Source organism: Euphorbia lathyris, chromosome 1 (genome assembly GCF_963576675.1).
Source record: "Euphorbia lathyris chromosome 1, ddEupLath1.1, whole genome shotgun sequence".
Lineage (NCBI taxonomy): Eukaryota > Viridiplantae > Streptophyta > Magnoliopsida > Malpighiales > Euphorbiaceae > Euphorbia > Euphorbia lathyris.
The window spans coordinates 131624754-131647965 of NC_088910.1; the positions used below are offsets into that span (position 1 = coordinate 131624754).

General features: G+C 33.8%; 2 protein-coding genes across 2 annotated transcripts; both read left to right on the forward strand.

The window, feature by feature from the left end:
- Positions 1-253: 253 nt before the first annotated feature.
- On the forward strand, positions 254-4508 carry LOC136211024 (RING-H2 finger protein ATL20-like). The gene is made up of 2 exons (XM_066002520.1): positions 254-990; positions 3929-4508. Exons 1-2 carry the CDS (start codon positions 330-332, stop codon positions 4435-4437), a joined length of 1170 nt encoding a protein of 389 aa, XP_065858592.1. The 5' UTR covers positions 254-329; the 3' UTR covers positions 4438-4508.
- Positions 4509-6128: 1620 nt separating this feature from the next.
- Positions 6129-12639, forward strand: LOC136211025 (RING-H2 finger protein ATL20-like). The gene is made up of 2 exons (XM_066002522.1): positions 6129-6941; positions 11828-12639. Exons 1-2 carry the CDS (start codon positions 6260-6262, stop codon positions 12370-12372), a joined length of 1227 nt encoding a protein of 408 aa, XP_065858594.1. The 5' UTR covers positions 6129-6259; the 3' UTR covers positions 12373-12639.
- Positions 12640-23212: the final 10573 nt, after the last annotated feature.

The window sequence follows — 23212 nt, forward strand, 5'->3', positions numbered from 1 at the left end:
TTGGATTATGTATAACAATTAACATTTAGGAGGTTATTCTTATTTATAACCGGCCCAAGTTGGGACCGAAATTTTTTTATAACAAATTGGAGGTTATTCTTATATAGAGTATTCTTATATAGAGGTTTTACTGTATAGATTAATAATTTATCGATTAATTTTTTGATCAATTGATTAATTAATATCTAAATTAATAAATATTACAGCTAACATTTAGTGTTGACTTAAAGACGGTGACCGATGTCCAAACCAAACAATTCACAAATAGACTTGTTTTCTTCCTTAATTCACTAATCCCATCTCATTAATTAAACCTCAAAAACACATTAATGGCTCTTCTAATTACATCTCTCTTCATCTTCCTATCCTTTCTCAATAAATCAGTAACCCCTCTCGAACTCTGCTCCCAAACTTCCTGCTCTCCGACGAGCCAACAAATCCGATTCCCCTTCGGACTAAACTCCGACAACCGCCGATGCAGTTACTCCGGTTTCGGTCTCTCCTGCAACAACAAAAACCAAACAATCCTCACTCTCCCACACGCCGGAACCTTCATCGTCCGACGCATCTACTACGAACTCCAAAAAATCTACATCTCAGACCCCGGGAACTGCCTCCCCCGGCGATTCCTGGATAATTTTAGCCTCTCGGAATCGCCTTTTATGGGAGACTACAATCTGAGCTTCATATTTCTGAATTGTTCGGCGCAGAATGTGTCTAGGATTCCGTTGACTTCTGCGAGGAGAGTCGATTGCTTGAGCAATGAAAACGATACCGTTTTTGCTTTCCCCACGTATGAGGCGTACGGGCCTCCGGTGCCGGGGTGTAGAGTTGTTTCGGATAGAGTTGAAGTGCCGGTGGTGTGGGATCTTCTGGCGGAAGGTGATACGACGTTGTTTTGGGATGAACCGGATTGTTGGTTCTGTGAACGAACCGGTGGGACTTGTGGGTTCAAAGATGGTTCGACCGTATGCCATCAACCGAGTCGAGGCACGTATATGTTTTGTCTTTTTTCTTTAATGCTATCCTAAAATAAGATTCTGTCATAAAACAGGGGATTAATACATTAATAGCATTTAGAACTGATAATGTCGGAACTAATCGGATTTTACATTAAACTATAGTGTCGAAACCCATTTTGCATTATATTTATTTAGGGATAAATACATAAATACATAAATATCATAATTAAGTACAAAATATCATTTATAAATTTCAATCTTTAAAATATATTAAAAGTATTGATTTTACTAGTTTGATATAGGCCCTGTTTAGGAATTAGCTGTTAGCTGATTACATTAGTCGTTAGCTGTTAGCTGATTACATTAACTGATTTGACTAGCTGTTTGTATAGACCTGTTTGTTAAAATTAGCTGATTGATAATAGCGGTTTGTGCAAAAAGACGAATAAGGGCATTAATTTTGACGCAGAAAAAGATGGAGTCTATCTATTTAACGGTTTGTGCAAAAAGACGAATAAGGGCATTAATTTTGGCGCAGAAAAAAAGGGAGTCTATCTATTAGGGTTAAAGAAGTCCATTAATTTTAATATTCCAAAACGCTAATTGAAAAAGCTCATTTTAAGAGCTTTTTCTAAATTAGCGTTTTCATCCCAAAATTCTCTTCCAAACCTCTCTCCACCAAACACTCCAATCAGCGGTTTCAGTGGTCAAACCTCTAAAATTTGTCAAAACCGCTCGTTTTATCCCAAAACGCTCTTTACCAAACAAGACCATAATCTAAAATTATGACTTGATATAGTTGTAAATAGTTTTTAAAAGTTGAATTTCTGTGTAATTTTCCCTATTTATTTTGGGTTTGAATCGAACTGTTAAACTGTTAAAGTAGGAAAATTGATTCCCAAATCCAGCCCAAACCCAAACCAACTGGATTAATATATATTTATACTAAATATTAATTAAAAATAATATAAAATATAAATAATAAAAATATAACATATTTAATTAATTTAATAAAATTCAATAAGATAATTTTATATAACTAAAAAATATTTAACAAATAATAAAACTAAAATAAAGATAATAAAAAATATAAAAAATATATATAATATAAGGGCGAGCCAGGTACTTTTAAGGCAAATCCCAAATCCAATCTATTCTATGAGCGGGTCAAAATCAGGTCAAGTCTTTTTTTTTTGGGTAGGAAAAAGAAAGTAAAGATAAAACAAACACCACAACAAATTAATCCGAGATTAGCCTAAAAAAGCTAACCCCCACAATATCTTAAATATATATATTCAAACCCAACTCGTAGAACGCAGACTTGGACAAGTCAACAAGCTCTTGAACAGGTTTAATAACATTTGATACAAAACCCCGATATATCCTCTAAACTTGCTTAAATAATGTGACTTATTGACAAGTTTTTTGAAAATGATAGTGTTTTTCTTTTTAATTTTCTTACAGTAAACTATTAATTCCCTGTAGTAGACATTTCAATATATCCAAATCTAATCTTGTTGTGCTATTGGACTTCGAGAGTTAATCATGTGTGATTAAATAAATTTAAAAGGCTAACAAGACACTTTATAAATTAACTGAGCTAATCAACTATTTTGGGCTTAATGTATTAAGCCTACAATAAGACTGATATAGATGAAAAAAATCCATATTTTAAAGGTTTCATAAAATAAGCTATTGTAACATTCAAGTTGAACAAATATCTTGTAAATAGTAATGAAATGATTATCTGGATTAAAGTTAGAACAAATATCTTACAAAGTTTTTATAAGCAAGCATGCATATAAAAACTCCAACACAACAAGAATGAACATAAGCTAAATTTAATTACATTAAATTAGAAAGCTTTCTCTCCCGCTTCTCTTTACCCGACATCGCCCCCTACCCTTCTCAATCTCGCTTTCTTGTTGTTAGTTCATAGATCAACGTCTCTCCTCCTGATGTGTCTTGATATAGTTGAGTCGTGAACGATGATACGCGATTAAGGTTCATTCTTCCGATGCAACCAATATAAGAGGGGTTTTCCACTTCAAGAGGTAACCCATAAATCCACTTATTTATTCGGATTATTATGGTTTAATCCCGACATTGTATCAAAGCCTTAAGGTTGTGAGTTTTGTCCTTTTGATACGTTTGAATGAGTAAAATAGTTTTTTTGATACATGATATTAATTAGAAAATTGTTTTTGATTTCTCTGTGCGTTGAAATAATTTTTTAAGACTATTTTGGGTCTGATTTTGGTGTAAAAGGCACTGGAATTGTGGGTAAAGACTGTCAATTCCAATTTAATCTTTTATGGTATTATTTATTATTTGTACCGTTCTCACCAAAGGTTATGTGATGCACAAACTCTCATCTTTGTTTGTCATATGGGCAATCAGGCCATACCAACGAGATCGAAGACCCCAAAACCCCTATACAAAACCAAATTTTGAGTCTATTTGGATATAGGAAGGTAGGATGTGGCTTCCATGTGCTGTCAACAAGCTCGACGTGCCACACCAATGGTTTGATGCATTGCGCCACATGTCGCATGCCACATTCAGCCATCGCACCCTATCACAACACGACATGTGTTGCACGTGCGCCACACACTCCCAGTGCGTGGGTGACGTGTGGGAGTGTGTGCGAGGGTGAAGAATATGTTGACTATGAATTGAATTGAAGGCGGTGAGGACTATAGAAGAGCAATTGGGATTTTCCTAAAACGGTTTAGAATGATATCAGATATTATAATTTTAATAGAAAACTTGAATTATAATCTTGTTCGTACCTAAAAATAGGATCTCTATAAAGTGTCTGAATAATCTCAAATTCGAATCAATTAGCTGAACTAATTATTATAAAAAAAGCATGGTCTATAATAATTATTGAAATTTACATATTTTTAATGGTTTTATTTGATTAACCATATATAACTAGTTGTTTTGTTGACATGTGTATTCAGGTCTATCAAGGAGTGGAAAGTATGGCATACTTATAGGAGCTATTGGAATACCATTGCTCTTAAGCATAATAGTTCTTGGTTTTTACTTATGTGGAAAACTTACAATTTATAGTCGAAACCGCCATTCCTCCGTTGCATTTCCCCATCCACCATTTATGCCAACCACCGGTCTCGATGGAGCATCAATAGAATTATATCCAAAAACCATACTCGGGGAAAGTAGACGGTTGCCTAAGCCTAATGACAACATTTGCCCTATATGCTTGTCTGAATATCAGCCTAAAGAGACCTTAAGAACTATACCCGAATGCAACCATTATTTCCATGTTGAATGCATCGATGGATGGCTTATAAAGAATTCAGCATGTCCATTGTGTCGTAACTCTCCAGATATTTCCTCCATAGCTACGTCTACATCTACATTGTTTTCTTCCTCCTCAGTTACCCCTTCTTCCCCCTTGCATGCTTCATCATCTTTACTATTATCGAGCACTATCAATCATATATAGTAATAGTAAATAGATAGAGTTTAAAGAGATATAATGTATTAGATTTTTAATGATTTTACAAGTATTGAACTTACGTTTTCTTCCCATGATAATTTATTTGATATTCTTTTAGAGTCAAGAGTCAAACGTAATTACAACTTAAATCTACCAAAGTAAGTCAATCTCCAAACGAATTGAGAAACATTCATAGCTATAAGATTAATCGAGAAACTTATACCTTTTATTTCCAAGCTTATAATTAATAAATGCATACCCTCGATTGAAAGCTTAATTTGAGGAAGTTTATCTTTTCAAGAAATATAACATTTTCCTTTTGAATATGAAATAGTGTTACTTCTTTTGAATATGAAATAGTGTTACTCATGGAAAAATGATCATTAGCAACACACTTTTAGAACCATTAACGATGCACATATAGCGTCACAATAACTCACGAAGGTTGCAAATGACTTTACAATTGCGACATGTGTTCTCATTTGCGACGCAAGTGAGAACATGCATCGCACATACGTGCATGAAAAGTGCGTCTCAAAGGATATTATCATTTGCAATGTTATCCATTGTGACGCTAATGTTTAAACCTTAACAAATGAATTTTTTATTTATAAATTACAAAATCAAATTTTGAAATATCAATACTGATTTTTTTTTACACAATTTACATAAAACGGAAGTCACGTTTTAAAGGTCTATCCAAACTCGTAATTTCTCGTATAAAATAGAGAGAAATTATATAGAACAAGTGGTTAAGATAGGCGGTCATGGAGAGTCCATTAACCCTTCTTAACTAAAAAAAAAATTCAAAATTAAGACATAAATTTCTATCTCTAAATATATACTTTCTTTTGTAATTTTAGTCTATTCAAAATTTATAATAAACTTTGGTATCTATAGTTATCCCTACAGCTGAAGTTCTTGTTAAGAGGTATGTTGCTATTAATTCTCTGCGTGCTTTATGTGGTGTGGAAGTTAAAAGTCTTTTGCATATGTTTGTGGGTATATACATTCTATTAGTATTTGGTAGGCCGCGAGTTTGGGAAGAGTGTTCGATATGAATGCAGTTAACTTTTTTTATTAGATGTATCATTTTTTTTCTTCCTTAAGTTCTGATCAATTTTGTGTCTGGACCATGATTGTGCGCGGTATCTAATCAGGAAGAAATGGTTTTGTCTGGAAAGTTGTGTTCATCTTGTTTGTTCGAGTGTGAAGGAGTGGCAAGACGGTCAACTCAAGTCTCACAATTTATGTCAACAAATGTCTGATTACAAGGCTGGTTCTGTTTTGCGTTGGACTAAGCCTCATATAATGTTCCTAAATCGTAAGATTGACGTATGGTTTATTTGGTTTACTTGTTTTCAAGGCTGTGTTACGTGATAGTAATAGTGCATTCTGCATGCTTTTTTCGAAGTTATTGTTGCATAATTATTTGACTAGAGATAAAGAGACTGTAATGATTAGACAGACTCTTAGTTGACTAAAAAATTATGAATTGAATAATTGTTCGGAGGATTATAAATTTTTACTTTCTTCTTTTAATGATGTTAGTGTCAAGTTTATTAATCGTTCTGTAAATGGTGTAGCTCACGAACTAGCTAAATTTATCTATTCTGTCAAAACGTATGAAACGATTAGATAGACCACCAGATTTTATTTTTCCAACTTTTTACTTTGGTTTGCTTTAATTCCATTCAACATAGTGTTTGACTTAGACCACTTAAACAAATCAAAACCTTGTCAAAAACCCATTTTACACACTCATCTTCCTCCTTGATTCCCAATTCCCAAATCCCAAATTCATTAATTACCTCAAATTAACACATTAATGGCTCTTCTAATTACATCTCTCTTCATCTTCCTATCTTTTCTCAATAAATCAGCAGCCACTCTCGATCTCTGCACCCAAACTTCCTGCTCTCGGACTAACCAACAAATCCGATTCCCGTTCGGACTAAACTCCGCCGACCGCCGATGCAGTTACCCGGGGTTCGGTCTCTCATGCAACAACAAAAACCAAACAATCCTCACTCTCCCACACGCCGGCACCTTCATCGTCCGTCACATCTATTACGAAGCTCAAAAAATTCACATCAAAGATCCCGGAAACTGCCTCGCCCGGCGATTGTTAGGTAATTTTAGCTTATCGGAATCGCCGTTCTTCTTCGGAGGATTCGATCGGAGCTTTGTTTTTCTGAATTGTTCGACGAAGAATATGTCTACGATTCCGCCGTTGCCTTATCCGAGATTGGTTGGTTGCATGAGCAATGAAAACGACACCGTTGTGGCTCTGCCGGCGGAGTATGAAGAGTATGCGCGTGTATTCTCGGGGTGTGGGGTTTTGGCGAGTGGAGTTGAAGTTCCAGTTTCATGGAGTAACGTGGCTGAAGGTGATACGACGTTGTTTTGGAGTGAGCCGGATTGCTTCGGCTGTGAACAAGCCGGTGGGACTTGCGGGTACAATGATGGGTCGGGTTATGATATCGGATGCCATGACAAACCTAGACGAGGTATTTTTTAAAAATTTCTATAAATTAATTTCAATATTAACATCATACTCTAAATTTCTGTTCGACAGTCGGTTTCGGTCTGAAAATCGAATAACATTTAAAATGAGAATCGAACCTGATCGAACAATATTAATAAATCGAACAAAACTTAACCGAACAATATTGATAAATCGAACCGAATCGAATACTTCAGTTCGTTCGGTTCGATTTTCAGTTTCAACACATATTAAATAATTTATTTTCATTTATTGTTTTATGTTATATAATCATAATATATGTGGTAATGTCTATACTATTTAGAATTAGTAAATTATTCCTTAAAAACTTAATAAATTATTATATCAACTTATTAAATCTAATTATTATATATTAACTTATCTAGTTACGTTATTATATTATTTAGAATGAACTAAAGTTATTGAAAATTCAAAATAAAAAACATAATTAGTAAATTCAAATCCGGAAAAAAATAGTTTATATCAACTATCATATAAGTAACTATTAGAAAATTTTATATATAATTTATGCGAATAAGTAACTAATAAATAATTTTTACATAATTTACTAAATTCAAATCTTGAAAAAAGATAGTCTATATAAACTATTATTTAATCTATTTCGGTTGGTTCGGTTAATTCGATTATTTTGTCACAAAAATTGAACTTACTTAATGTTAGCGATATATTTCATAAAGTAACCTAATAGATAGAAAAAATCGAACTGAAAAAATGAAATTCACTAATTCGGTCTATTATTACAGTTCGGTAACATACCTTCTAGCTGCAAAAATGCAGCCAAGTTTTTTGTTTTTATATTATTAGTTTGATATGTTTATATTATAAAATCATAATTTTTAACATATTTTGTTTTGATTAAAAAAAACATATTTTGTTTAAATATGGATATGTTTGATTAATTTTACTTACTAATTGGATGAATTTTAATTATAATTAAATTACAGTAATGTGTATTTCACATTTAAATATTAAATTACAATTATATGAATTAAATTTATATGTACTAAAACAATAAACATCTATCACTTCGTCTCATTTTTTGAATGTTGTAACCAAACACTGTGAAATATTTTATTTTTCTAACATAAATTTTTTTCTTATCTAATATTTTTCAAAACACAATATTTTTCGGTCAATAAATGGTGCCTAACATTACACATTTTTATACGTGACGTCCAATATTGTAAAAAACTTTAGGCGCTAGTTGGACGGATAAGGTTCTCGAGGATTAATTGGGGTTAATCAGATTTGTATTTTTATATTTTTTATTTATTAGTCAACAAATTATTATATAAATTCAACTAAAACATGTATTATATTATCTAAAAATAATAATATAAAATTATTTAATGTGAAAAAACACATATATTTGTAATATATATCTTTAAAAATGTGTAAAGCGGAGATCTTTCTATTCATGAAAGAATTATAAATATTAGAATTTGAGTGACTCCTAGGGAAAGATCTTTAAAGAACATTTCAAAAATAGAAACAACTTAAAAGTAAATTATAATAAAATAAAAAATAAATTTACAAAGTTAATCATCACTTAGATGTCGCCTAGGCAGCATCAAGACAACCTAGGTGAAGCTCATATGACTTAGGAGCCAAAAATATGTCTAAAGGAACTAAACGGAGAATATCAGAATGCATCTTGATTTTAAATGTGATCTAGACAGTCCAGACGGTATTAATTTTAAACAATGGTGACGTCTAAATTTATTATGGCTAGTTTTTTACTTTATCCCTAAATTTTCTAGATTGGTCCCTAGATATACTCTATGTTTTTTTTAAGAAAGATATACTCTATATTTTACCTTTCCATAAAAACCACCAAAATATTAAATTCTCATTTCTGAAAATTAATACAAAACTTGAGTTAATTTTAAATTTGGAAATTATCTCAAACGCGAGAACTTTCCATTATAATTTCCTCTAGGATATAATATGGCCAAAAGAAGAATGAAGAAGATGAATAGTGCGTAAAAGTCAAAGTTTGACTAAAATCTATAGCTAAATATATAGTAGTATAAGCTAGGGCATCACTTTCTCAAACGACGAATCGTGGAGGATGGTGCATTGTTGATAATGACATGACACGTCGCTTAATATTAATTTATTAGTAGCATAATAAAATAATTAATTTTTTTTCGAGGTGATTAGTGCATGATTTTGATTTTAACTAAAATATTCTAATACGTATGGGGATTGAATATTTAATTTTTGGAATGTAGTTTAATTAACTTTAAAAATCTTATTAAATTACTCACTTTATACTTTTGGGAAGTTATCTATTAGTCTTGATTAGGTTAATTATTTGCAACTATTTAATATTTATAAATAATTACTTTAAAATGTCAAGTACTTAAAAAAACCGGAGAAACTCATTTTCATAAAAAATGACCCATTTTAATTATGTGGGTCCCCTTAGCTCATAAAATATATTATTTTAATTAAAAGTTGTCTTTTTTTGTGAAAGGGATATGAAAGGGGACACCGAAATAGGAACAATAGATTTTCTCTCCTTAAAAACTACGTAGTTTTAGCATATTTCAAAAGAAAAAAAAGGTGGTTTTAGAGTACAATCAAATGGTGAAACTGTTTTTTTTTAATCCCAAAAAAATAACTATATATTTGATAAAAGTATAATAAAAATTACAAAACTGATATAATTTCCTCTATATATTATTTTACCAAGGCTCAAGCCTTGACCATTTATTTTTTGAGATTAGCCATTTGAATTTTAATTTTCACTCATATTGAGCCAGTTCTGTAATCTAAGCTATTAGTAAATGGCTTAAATATGTGTGGAAATTAAAGATCAAATTGATTCTTAAAATCTTTAAAGTTTAGGGTTTAATCATGTATTTTGTTGTGTATTTTTATAATTATGTATTTTTCCACTTGTTGTACTTGACATTTCTATTATTTTTTTTAAAAAATAATTAGTTAAGTTTTCCAACTAATAAATCTGGTAGACACTGTGGTTAACAATAAATTTATATGTCAAACAATTAAAAGAGTTGAAATAAAAAAACAAAATGAACCTCTTCGATTCATGTTATTTTTTTTTTTATTATAGATAAAAATCATATTTAAACCTCTAACTTTGATATTATTTATTAAGAAAACAAATTGGAAAAATTAATTATTTCTTCTCTCTTAAAAACGATAAGATCTTAATAAGATGGTAAATAAAAAATGTCAAAACCATTATTAAGTCCTTGAATTTTGTAGATTTTAAGCATTAAACCTCTGAACTTTAATTTTCATATACATTGAGTCTTTTATTAACTGTTTCGATAACAGAACTGTTAATAAAGAATTCAATATGTGTGAAAATTAAAGTTCAAGGGTCTAATTTAGAAAAATAAATAAGCAAAGGTTCAATCCTCAAACCCATAAATATTCCAGGGTTTAATGATGTGATTAGATATTTCTTAACTCAAATGCTTTGTCAATGTTTATTTTTTTTAGGAAATTTTGCATCCTCTACCTCAAAAGTCATAAATGGAAGTTGAATTTAATTCATTAATGCTTAAAATAGTTGTTTTTCTTTTTACTAGAAAGCTTATCATTCTACCAAATTTAGAATCTTTGAACTTTTATTTGGAGACTAGTCTAATTCATTAATAATATTTTTTTTCTTCTATTACATTATTTGGAGCCATTTGTTAAGAAATTAATTATTTTGTGAACATAATAATTCCTTTCCTTTTTTCTTCTACTTAAATAATTTATTAAGAATTTTAAACATTTTTATATCGAATATTTACTTCCAAAACTAAGGTGGTTTGGCCATGTGAGACGTAGAGCGCTTGATGCGCCGGTTAGGAGAACCGAAGAGTGGCAAAGGGATGTAGTGGTGAGGGGTAGGGGAAGACCTAAGCAAACTTGGAGGAGGGTGATCGAGAGTGATATGAGTTTATTGGGAATTGAGGAAAATATGGTAGTGGATAGGACGGAGTGGAGGGAGCGAATCTGTGTCGCTGACACGACTTGATTTTCACGGTTTTATATGATGGTTCATGTTAGCCGACCCCGAATCATTTCGGGACTAAGGCTTTGTTGTTGTTGTTGTTGTTGTTGTATTTACTTCCAAAAAAATGAGAAATATTTAATTATTTAAGAGATAAGGTGTAAAAATACACCGAACGTTGACATCCATGAACAATTTTACCATAACCTCTAAAATGGTGCAATTTTACTCATAATATTGACAAATTTGGCTAATTTTAGAAATAATTCATCAAACTGTCTTCTCATTCATAAATCTTGTCATCTACACATCATATGTGCGCCATTTTATCACTTATTCGTAACAAATCACAATCATATCAATAGACGTGAAAGAATTTAAAAAAATAAAATTTTTTATCAAGTTGTATAAAAAACTCCAAATATTTCGTTGAATTTAAAAATATTAAACTCAAATTCTATTATTAAATCACAAAAATGAGAATATTTTTTAGAACCAACTGATACACAACTGGTGCAGAATAAAGAATAAAATATTTATGTCTTATAATGATGTCATAAATTGATAGACCTTGCCAATTTTACGGGTGAAATTGCTCTTGGCTGCCAACGTTAGGATAAAATTGTATCATTTTAGACGTTAGAGGTAAATTGCTCGTGACTGTCAACACTAAAGACATTTTTGCATCTTATATCATTATTTAATAAATAATTATCCTTTTTATCTTTATTTTTAAAAGGATGGGTTAGAACGAAAACTTCTACAATAGGCCGGGATCATTATTGGTCCCGATCAATAGTAGAACTTCTCGGATTATAACCCACAACATTCCACCTCTAAAATTATTTAATAACTATCCATTTTGTATTTTTTTCAAAATGCTAATTCAGGTCTACTACCCAGGGGTGCAAAATATGGCTTGATAATTGGAGCTGGAATACCAGGGCTCTTGTGCATAATCGGCCTTGGTTGTTACTTATGCGGTAGACTCAAGGCTTACAATCGGAGTCGCGGCTCTTCCACCGGTATCTCCACCACATTTCCTCATCCGCCATCTATGTCAGCCATTGGTCTCGATGGACCAACCATAGAATTATATCCAAAAACTCTACTAGGGGAAAGTCGACGGTTGCCCAAGCCTAATGACAACACTTGCCCAATATGCTTATCTGAATATCAGCCGAAAGAGACCTTAAGAACTATACCTGAATGCAACCATTATTTTCATGCCGAATGCATTGACGAATGGCTTAAAATGAAAGCGACGTGTCCGTTGTGTCGAAACTCACCGGATGTTTCCTCTATAGCCACACCTTCTTCTTCATTGTCTTCTTCCTCTTTAGTTACGCCTTCTTCTTCATTGTCTTCTTCCTCGTTAGTTACGCCTTCTTCCTCATTGTCTGCTTCATCATCCTCGTTATTTTCGGGAAGATAGATTATTTATAAATTGGGTAAAATTAAGGTGTACTCCGTCCCGAGCTTTGCATGTCTTCGTTGTTTCTGAAGATATGTTAGAATTAATAATTCAAAGGGAGCTTAGGGAGGCGTTCCTTCTGGACTATATCGATGGTTTAGTCTGGAGGTGCTCCAGAGTTTCGATCTTAGATCCGCCATTTTAAAATACTGTTGTTGTCGTATTTTTCAGAATGATTTTGTTTATGTAAATATGAATTTATAGAAAGGGTTATTACCAAATTAGACATGTTCTATGTTTTAAAAGAAGGCCTAATACACAAATAACCCCCTGAACTTGTCCAAATGTTGCAGCTGCCCCCCTCAACTTTCAATTGTAATAACTTATCCCTTAAACTTGTCCAATTGTAAAACATAACCCCAAAGTGGGAATTTTTTACCCCGTATTTGAAGCAACCGTAAAAAAGTTTCCCCGAATTCGTATCACGCCAAAGATCTGATTATCATACTCCACGAGCATTGCAGATTTTGTATTTCCCGTGTTTCTTCAATTGCAGTCCATGTCAACAATTAGGGGTTGTGTTTTAACAAAAACAGTGTGTTTTTTTTTATATCAAGTGTCGCGACTCTCTAGAACTCGAAAACTGATGTCGCTTCGTTCCTCGCCTCATTCCTCTTTTCTATCTTCACTCAGTTCGCTCCTAATCAAACGTCGATTAACTTTGCTTTTGAGAGAAATTCAGTATAGCAGGAGGCTTCTGGTTAACGAAAAAAAGAAATTCAGTATAGTTTGTTTACCTTGAAGAAGGAGGCTCCTAGTTAATGGAAAAAAAGGAATTCAAGATAGTTTATTTACTATCAAGAAGAAGGAGGCTCCTGGGGTGAAGGAGAAGAAGAAAAAGTAGGAGGACGCGAGAAGAGTTCAAAGAGATATTGCTAATTTATAATATTAAAAAAAAGGCATAATACATCATTTGCCTTCTGAATTTGTTAAAAAAATTTAATTCACCCTTAAATTGTTAAAATATTCTGATAGTCCCATCAACTTGCATAAAATATTCAGTTAGCCCTTTAACCTGGTAGTCCGATTTTAGACAACCAATCAGTAGAAGAAATGTGTTAAATAAACATGAAAAAGAAAGTACAGACTGAATTTACAAAGAAACAATCAAATTCCTAGGAAAAAATAATGGAATATCAAGCAATAGGGGAAGTTGGGGATATGGGTGTCTCTGCCCGATCAACAACATCATTAGAATCTTGAAGTGAAACAAGTGCTTCAGCAATTTCTAGCAAGGCTCTATCCTCCAGGTTTTCCCCATTTTGGGCCACACTAGCTGGGGCTATATCCATAGGTTCCTCTGTTACATTGTCTGCTGTAGGTTTCGGTATTTTTAGCCCGATCAAACCGAGTCTTGATCGAGCTTTCACTGAGTCGAGCTCGAATAATTTACAAACTACCAAGGCTCTCCAATTCTGTAGAGCAATAGGAGTTTGACGCATAAAAGATTCTCAATCCTATTTCCATTGGAAAAATAATGGGTAGATAATGTATTAGTCATCATCTTTTTACGTAACACACATCGTTCGGACGATTCAGCCTATTGGCATGGATAACTAAAAATAAGAATTAATTGACTAGGATAGATAAAGAGTAAAAGGTAAAAAGAAATTACGGAAATCAATTTCCAGTAGGTTCTTCGAAGCTCGATCTTCTCCTCTACCATTTTGCATTTTTCAGCATTAGAATCGCCAAATCGATCTTCTCATTTTCCAAACTCGACGGAAAAATTAAATAAGGGCTAAATCCATAACAGAATCAATGACAAGGGCTCAATGTGAAAAAATAATTGATCAAAGGCTTGATCCATAGGGTGGAACCGAGTCGAACCCTAAGTAGGCTCGGTATTGGCTCGTAAATATCTCGAGCCAAGCCATCTCGAACCGAGTTTTGATGAGCTTTGACCGAATCTGACCGAGTTTTGACGAGTTTTGACCGAATCTAACCGAGCTTTGACCGATTCGAGCTTTTATCGAGATTTAACCAAATTCATCATACATGCATAGAATAAGTAGTGTAGAAAATAAAAAAGCATTATAACATACTCCATATGAGTTTAAAATATTTATAAAGAAAAACAATCATGTTGTTGTCAAGATTCTGGAATAGTAGATGATACTTGTGGTCGGAAGAAAAATTTCAAACAATAAAATATGTATTAAAGTTTATGATGTATTTTGTTCCTTATCAAAACCTAATTGTCTAGTTAAAGACTCACATGTCTAAGCTTTTTTGTGTCATTTTTTTATGGGTTAAATTTTATTTGAGCTGTGAATTGTGATGAAAACTAATAATAACCAATGATATATATATATATATATAGGGGTTGTGACAAGGAATCTAGATGTGGCAAGAAGCTTATTGTGTGACATAAGAAAACTACGCAGTTTTGATGATAATTGAAAACGACAAGGTGGTAAATTTGTAAATATCAATTTTACCCTGAAAGTTTGAACGAACTAGTTTGACGGTTACTTCACTGTTATAGCGGACCTTTCAAACAAGTTTATTAATAAACTTAAGCAGTTTCATATATTTTTTTTTGTTGATTATTTAGAGTAAAAAGCAACTTATACGTAGAGGAGTTAGTTGTTAGAATTTTAATTGGTTTTTCTGTAACTGTATTAGTACAAACTAAATATAATTGAGTTTAGAATGCCAGATACGATAGTTAAATCAGTTTTTTCAAATTTTAAGTCACTTAGGTATAAAATTGATTTTTTTTAATTATTAAAATTAAACCCTTTGATAAATTTGGTTGCTTTTTCCATTACAACTCTAACCATGAGCTGGCCTATTATACAATTAAAAATAAAATTAATATTCTCCAAGTATACTAGAGGTGAAATTACTTCTAAATCCCTTTATTATATTTATCAAATTCTAAAAGTAGAAAGTTAAAAAACGATGATAGTGAAATATCATATCACATTAGAGGTGATAATTATTGGTTCTAAATGGAACTAATTTACATTTCAATTACAACATTAGGAAACATTTATCTCCTTCTCCGATCTCGGGGTTTTTTCATTTTTCTGTTGTATGAAATGCAAACATTATATATTATATGAAGGCTCTTGTTCAGATGTTTACGTTTTATTCTCCTGCAAGTTTGATTTAATTTATTTATTGTTTGATATTACAGAAAATAATCATCACCAAAACAAACCATTACAGTAAGACATAAAAATAAAAAAAGAATTAATACCTCGACTCATAACCCTCTTTAGAATCAATATAGGATTGTCTGTCCTTGAGTAATTCTTCCAGGCTGGGAGTGAATTGAATTGGTATTATCATTATTACTAGTGTTAGTATGAGTATGAGCAGTAGCAGTAACATAGAGATGATGAATCCATAAACAATTCGAACCGAGTTTTGAGGAGCTTTGACCGAATCTGACCGAGCTTTGACCGATTCGAGCTTTTATCGTGATTTAACCAAATTCATCATATATGCATAGAATAAGTAGTGTAGAAAATAAAAAAGCCTTATAACATACTCCGTATGAGTTTAAAATATTTATAAAGAAAAACAATCATGTTGTTGTCGAGATTCTGGAATAGTAGATGATACGTGTGGTCGGAAAACACAAACTCGAAGAAAAATTTCAAACAATGAAATATGTATTAAAGTTTATGATGTATTTTGTTCTTTATCAAAACCTAATTGTCTAGTTAAAGACTCACATATTCAAGCTTTTTTGTGTCATTTTTTTATGGGTTAAATCTTATTTGAGTCGTGAATTGTGATGAAAACTAATAATAACCAATGATATATATATATATATATATATATATATATATATATATATAATCGAACCTGCTCGTGAGCTTTCGAGCCGAATCTGAGGAAGCACGGACTTAGCTGGTTAGTGCTAGAGATTGCTAATTTATAATATTAAAAAAAGGCTTCATACATCATTTGCCTCTTGAATTTGTTCAAAAAATTTAATTGACCCTGAATTGTTAAAATATTTTGACACTCCTTCAACTTGCATAAAATATTCAGTTAGCCCTTTAATCTGGTAGTCCGATTTTAGACAACCAATCAATAGAAGAAATGTGTTAAACAAACATGAAAAAGAAAGTACATAGTGAATTTACAAAGATAGAATCAAATTCCTATGAAAAAAATAATGGAATATCAAGCAATAGAGGAAGTTGTGGATGTGGGTGTCTCTGCCCGATCAACAACGTCATTAGAATCTTGAAGTGAAACAGTGTTTCAGCAATTTCCAGCAAGGCCCTATCCTCTAGGTTTACCCCATTTTGGGCCACACCAGCCGGGGCTATATCTGTAGGTTTCTCTGTTAGATTGTCTGTTGTAGGTTTCAGTATTAGTGTAGCCGGGGCTATATCCGTAGGTTCCTCTGTTACATTTTTCGCTGCATGTATCGGTTTTCATGCCATTTTGCATGGATAAATAAAAATAAGAATTAATTGACTAGGATAGATAGAGAGTACAAGGTAAAAAGAAATTACGGAAATCAATTTCCAGTAGGTTCTTCGAAGCTCGATCTTCTCTTCTACCATTTTGCATTTCTCAGTATTAGAATCGCCAAATCGATCTTTTCATTTTCCAAACTCGACGAAAAAATTAAATAAGGGCTAAATCCATAACAGAATCAATGACAAGGGCTCAATGTGAAAAATAATTGATCAAAGGCTTGATCCATAGGGGTGGAACCGAGTCGAACCCTAGGTAGGCTCGGTATTGGCTCGTAAATATCTCGAGCCAAGCCCTCTCGGACCGAGTTTTGATGAGCTTTGACCGAATCTGACCGAGTTTTGACGAGTTTTGACCGAATCTAACCGAGCTTTGACCGATTCGAGCTTTTATCGAGATTTAACCAAATTCATCATACATGCATAGAATAAGTAGTGTAGAAAATAAAAAAGCCTTATAACATACTGTTGTAGCTCGAACTCAGAAAATAGGAACAGACCGAACAAAATTAAATGGGCAGAGTCGCGGACAATGTCGCTTTCTTTAAGACGTTCGTGGAACTGCCGGAATTTAGCAAACAGTATGAACTCCGGTCGCCTCCAGGATAAAACAGCCCTCTTAAATACGATTTTCGTATTGCACCGTATGAAAATCGTTCTGTATACACTCTCTGTTTAACTTGCTCAGTTTTCGAAAAGATAAAGAATGAATGAAAAGTAAATTGTGTTTGAAGGCAGTCTCTGATCACCTATTTATACAAGAAAAAAGAGCTGTTGAGAGCTCTGATTTCATGGAGAAGGTGGAGGAGGAAAATCAGGAAGACTGGGTTGGTGAAGACACGTTCAGAGCAAAGTAGACGTTGTGAATAACGTTCACAAAGACTGAATCAAAATGTAAATAATTAAATAAAAAATTATTTCCGAAATTAAATAATATTATTAATAATAACAATTTTTTAATAAAAAATTAATCATTTTACACCACACCACACCAACCCAACCCGGCCCGGTTCGGTCGGACGGACGGCGCGCGCGCGTGTGTGTGGTGGTCAACCAAAGAGATAGGTCCTCACCCTTTCACAAAAGTGGGTACCCCTTGGGGCACACCCCAAGCATGTGAGGACCTTCCTTATAAACATCTCCACCAAGTGCTTTGAAAGCAATGTGGGATGTTTTTCACTTGAAAAAACTTAAAGACACATGCATGGGCCAATTTCATAAATTATAAATGGGCCAAGCCCAACAATCCCCCACTAGAATTTTTGAAATCGTTTTACTGAGCAGTTACATAAGGTCAGACATAAGCAGAGGTATCTTTCGATTTGAACCTTTGCGTAGTGAGTATAGTTCAGATTTTACTAGAGTGACTCGTAGTCTTGAACTCTATCTCTGACGTATATCACGCCATAACCTTTTCAGAGTGTAGTTCTAGTAGCCCGTGCGTTTATGGCCTTGCACGTCTATCCCGGTTTAATGAATGCTCTAGAGTTTTGCCCTAAACTCATAGGAAGCGGCCTCACTTCCACATTCATATAGGTGAGTCTATCAAAAGTACTCCTGTAGCTATGTACTTCACTCCAAATGGAGTATAGACTTCATTAAGAGTTTCTATTATCTCAACCTCAAATCGCTTCAGGATATTCATGCTTCTAATTGCATGATTTGACTCATATTACAACACAACTTGTTATTACCCTTTGAACCTATTTCTTGGGATCTCCAGTCTATAGGTTGGGTTACCATTGTGTGTAACTCATCACTGTAGGGGCATAAGTCCCATACTCTTTGCCGTATTATGGACTTTCTCTCTAGCTAATCCTTTCGTCAAAGGATCGGCTAAATTCTCTTCTGAGCGTATGTGATCCACTCTAACAGCTCCTTTAGTGAGTAGCTCTCTCACAGTGCTATGCTTACGATGTATCTGTCGTTTCTTATCATTGTAATAACGATTCTGAATCTTAGCAATAGCCGCGGTACTATCGCAGTGGATCAATACAGCTGGAATCGGTTTTTCCCATAGGGGAATCTCAGCTAACAGACTTCTCAACCAACCCGCTTCTTCACTAGCCACAGCTAGTGCAATCAGTTCTGATTCCATGGTTGATTGAGCTAGAATAGTCTGTTTCTTAGACTTCCATGAAACTGCACCACCAGCTATATTGAAAATATAGCCACTAGTAGCCTTGGAATCATCTGATAAGGTATTCCAGTCAGCATCACTATATCCTTCAAGGACTGCTGGAAACCTTTGATAATGTAATCCAAGTTTCATGGTTCTTTTAAGGTATCTCATGACCCTTTCTATAGCATTCCAATGCTCCACACTAGGTCTACTAGTAAATCTGCATAGCAGTCCTACGGCATACGCGATGTCGGGTCTAGTACAATCAGTGGCATAACGAAGACTGCCAATTATGCTAGCATACTCTGATTATCTTACACTGTCTCCAGTGTTCTTAAAAAGTTTTATACTAGGGTCATAAGGTGTACATGCAGGTTTACAGTCAAAGTAGTTATATTTCTTTAGTATCTTCTCAACGTAGTGAGATTGATCTAAAGAAATTCCAGTTTCAGACCTAGTTATCTTTATGCCAAGAATGACGTTCGCTTCTCCTAGATCTTTCATGTCAAAGTCTCACACAACATTGACTTAACAACATTTACAACATGAATATTAGATCCAAAAATAAGCAAGTCATCGACATATAGGCATATAATGGTGCAAAGACCATTTTCATATTTATAGTAGATACACTTATCACTTTCATTCACCTTATAGCCATTTGAAATAATCAAGTTGTCAAATTTTGCATGCCATTGCTTAGGTGCTTGTTTCAGCCCATATAAAGACTTATCTAACTTACATACCTTATGGGCTTGACCAAAGACTACAAAGCCCTCGGGTTGATCCATATAAACCTCTTCTTCTAGTTCACCATTCAAAAACGCAGTTTTAACATCCATTTGGTGCACTACTAGATTGTGCACAGAAGCAATAGCAATCAAAACACGTATGGATGTAATCCTAGTGACAGGTGAATAAGTATCAAAGAAATCAACATTTTCTCTTTGTCTAAAGCCTTTAGCTACAAGGCGAGCCTTAAACTTATCTACTGAACCATCAAGTTTCAGTTTCTTCTTAAGGATCCATTTACAACCTATTGGTTTACAACCTAGTGGTAAGTCTACTAAGTGCCAAGTTTGGTTTGACTCAAGTGAGTCCATTTCATCATTAATGGCTTCTTGCCATAAATCAGCATCTAATGAGGTTAAGGCTTCTTGTATAGTAAGTGGATCCTCTTCTACTGTGAAAGCGTAAAAGTCAGAACCAAAGTCTTTAGATACTCTAGGTCTCTTACTTCTCCTAGGTTCAGATTCCTCAATCTCTTTTTGTACTATAGGTCTAGTAGCAGGTATGCTACTAGATGATGCACCCCCACTATTTCTCAACTTAAAAGGAAATCTATCTTCATAAAAGTCAGCATCGTTCGACTCCAATATGACTTTTGCATTCAAATCATAGAACCTATATGCTTTGCTATTCACACCATATCCAATAAACACACATTCATAAGCCCTACTAGCAAGTTTGACTCTCTTAGGGTCAGGAATCCTAACATAAGCCAAACAATCCCAAGTTCTAAAATATGATAGACTAGGTGTTTTATTTTTCAAGATCTCATAAGGGGAGATTTTGCTCCTTGATTTAGGGACCCTATTTAGCACATAACAAACAGTCAAAAGGATTTCTCCCCACCAATGTGAGGCGGCACCTGAACTAAGCATAATAGCTATTACAGATTCGGTAAGTGTCCTATTTTTCCTTTCAGCCTTTCCGTTCATTTCTGGTGAATAAGGTGCTGTGGTTTCATGTATAATACCATGTGTTTTATAGAAATCAATAAACAGGATAGAACCATATTCTGTGCCTCTATCGCTACGAAGTCTCTTGACTTTCCTATTGTATTGATTTTCTATTTCAACTATGAACAACTTAAACATGTCAAACGCTTCACTTTTATTTTTCATAAGATAAACAAAAGTAAAGTCAGAACAATCATCTATAAAGGTTATAAAGTACCGTTTGTCATTTCTAGTCAACTTTCCATCTAATTCACATATATCTGAATGAATTAAATCTAGAGGTTCAGAATCCCTAACAACAGATTTATGAGGTGTTTTTGTGATTTTTGCCTGACTACAATAATCACATTTAAGAAATTCATTCAGATTCAATTTTGGAATTAATCCTAAGTTACTCATATTTTTAATGATACGCTTATTAACATGACAAAAACGGTCATGCCAAACATTAAAAGTACACAAGGAGTAAACAAAAGCATTCACTTTATTAATCTCAACATTCAACTTAAACATGCCTTCAGTAGCATAACCTTTTCCTACAAATACATTGTTCTTAGTCAAAGTAAATAAATCTGCTCCTATAGTTTGAGTAAAACTAGCCTTGTTGAGTAGATAGCCCGAAACCAAAATTTTTCTCATTTCTGGAGTATGCATCACATCCTTCAAAGTTAAGGTTTTTCCAGATGTGAAGTTCAATTCCACACTACCAATTCCAGCAACAATAGTGGTATGGGAATCATCCAATAACACTTTCTTATCTTCGGTCACAGCACTGTATGTTTTGAACATACTTCTATCATAGCAGACATGGCGAGAAGCACTAGTGTCTACCCACCACCCATCTGATCCACCTATGAGGTTGATCTCAGAAATCATAGCAACAAAATTATGTTGCTCTTCAGTCAGGTTAACACTAGGAGTAGTGTTTGGCCTGTTCCTGCACTTACGTGCCATATGACCTGGTTTCCCACAGTTAAAACATAGGAAAGCAGCATCATTTCTAGGTGGTTGTTGCTGTGGCCTATTTTGGTTCCTTTGAAGGTTCCAATTCAAATTAACTCGAGTGTTGCGGTTTTGGATTGGTTTGCGGTTCTGATTCTTAAAATTCTTTTGAGTGGGTTTCAGAACCGCAGTGGACCTTTTAGTGCTATTAGAAACAATAAGCACTTCCTCTTTTAAATCTTGTTTTCGAGCTTCCTCCTCAATTCGGAGGCGAGTAATCAAACTTTCCATCGAAAATTCTTTTGTTTTGTGCCTCAAAATATTTTTAAAATCTTTCCACGAAGGAGGCAATTTGTCAATTATGACAGCAACTTGAAATTGATCGTTTAAAGGCATACCTTCTGAAATAATTTCATGTGCTATCTTCTGTAATTCATGAGATTGAATTTCCACTGACTTGTCATCAGTCATCTGGAATTTGAGGTAGTGACTTACAGCGTATTTTTTCGATCCGGCCTCCTCAGTGTCATACTTCCTCTGCAGAGCTTCCCAAATTTCTTTTGCTGTTTTTTCTTCAGCAGTGTAGTAATCATACAGATCGTCAGTTAGTCCATTGAGTATATAATTTTTGCACAAAATCATTTTATGTCCATCTCTCAGCAGCACGAACAGCAGCACGAACATCTGCCTCGTCTCCATCTTCAGGAACAATTGGTTTTTCCGAAGTCAGAACAGAAGCTACCTTCTTTGTTGTGAGGTAGAACAACATCTTTTGTCTCCATCTTCGAAAATGAGCTCCTTCAAACCGGAATGGTTTGTTAATCTCAGCAATCCCATTTGATTGTTCGGTAGCCATCAGCAGTAATTGAAACGTCTTAAAATTGTTGTAGCTCGAACTCAGAAAATAGAAACAAACCGAACAAAATTAAATGGGCAGAGTCGCGGACAATGTCGCTTTCTTTAAGACGTTCGCGGAACTGCCGGAATTTAGCAAACAGTATGAACTCCGGTCGCCTCCAGGATAAAACAGCCCTCTTAAATACGATTTTCGTATTGCACCGTACGAAAATCATTCTGTATACACTCTCTGTTTAACTTGCTCAGTTTTCGAAAAGATAAAGAATGAATGAAAAGTAAATTGTGTTTGAAGGCAGTCTCTGATCACCTACTTATACAAGAAAAAAGAGCTGTTGAGAGCTCTGATTTCATGGAGAAGGTGGAGGAGGAAAATCAGGAAGACTGGGTTGGTGAAGACACGTTCAGAGCAAAGTAGACGTTGTGAATAACGTTCACAAAGACTGAATCAAAATGTAAATAATTAAATAAAAAATTATTTCCGAAATTAAATAATATTATTAATAATAATAATTTTTTAATAAAAAATTAATCATTTTACACCACACCACACCAACCCGGCCCGGCCCGGCCCGGTTCGGTCGGTCGGACAGCGCGCGCGCGCGTGTGTGGTGGTCAACCAAAGAGATAGGTCCTCACCCTTTCACAAAAGTGGGTACCCCTTGGGGCACACCCCAAGCATGTGAGGACCT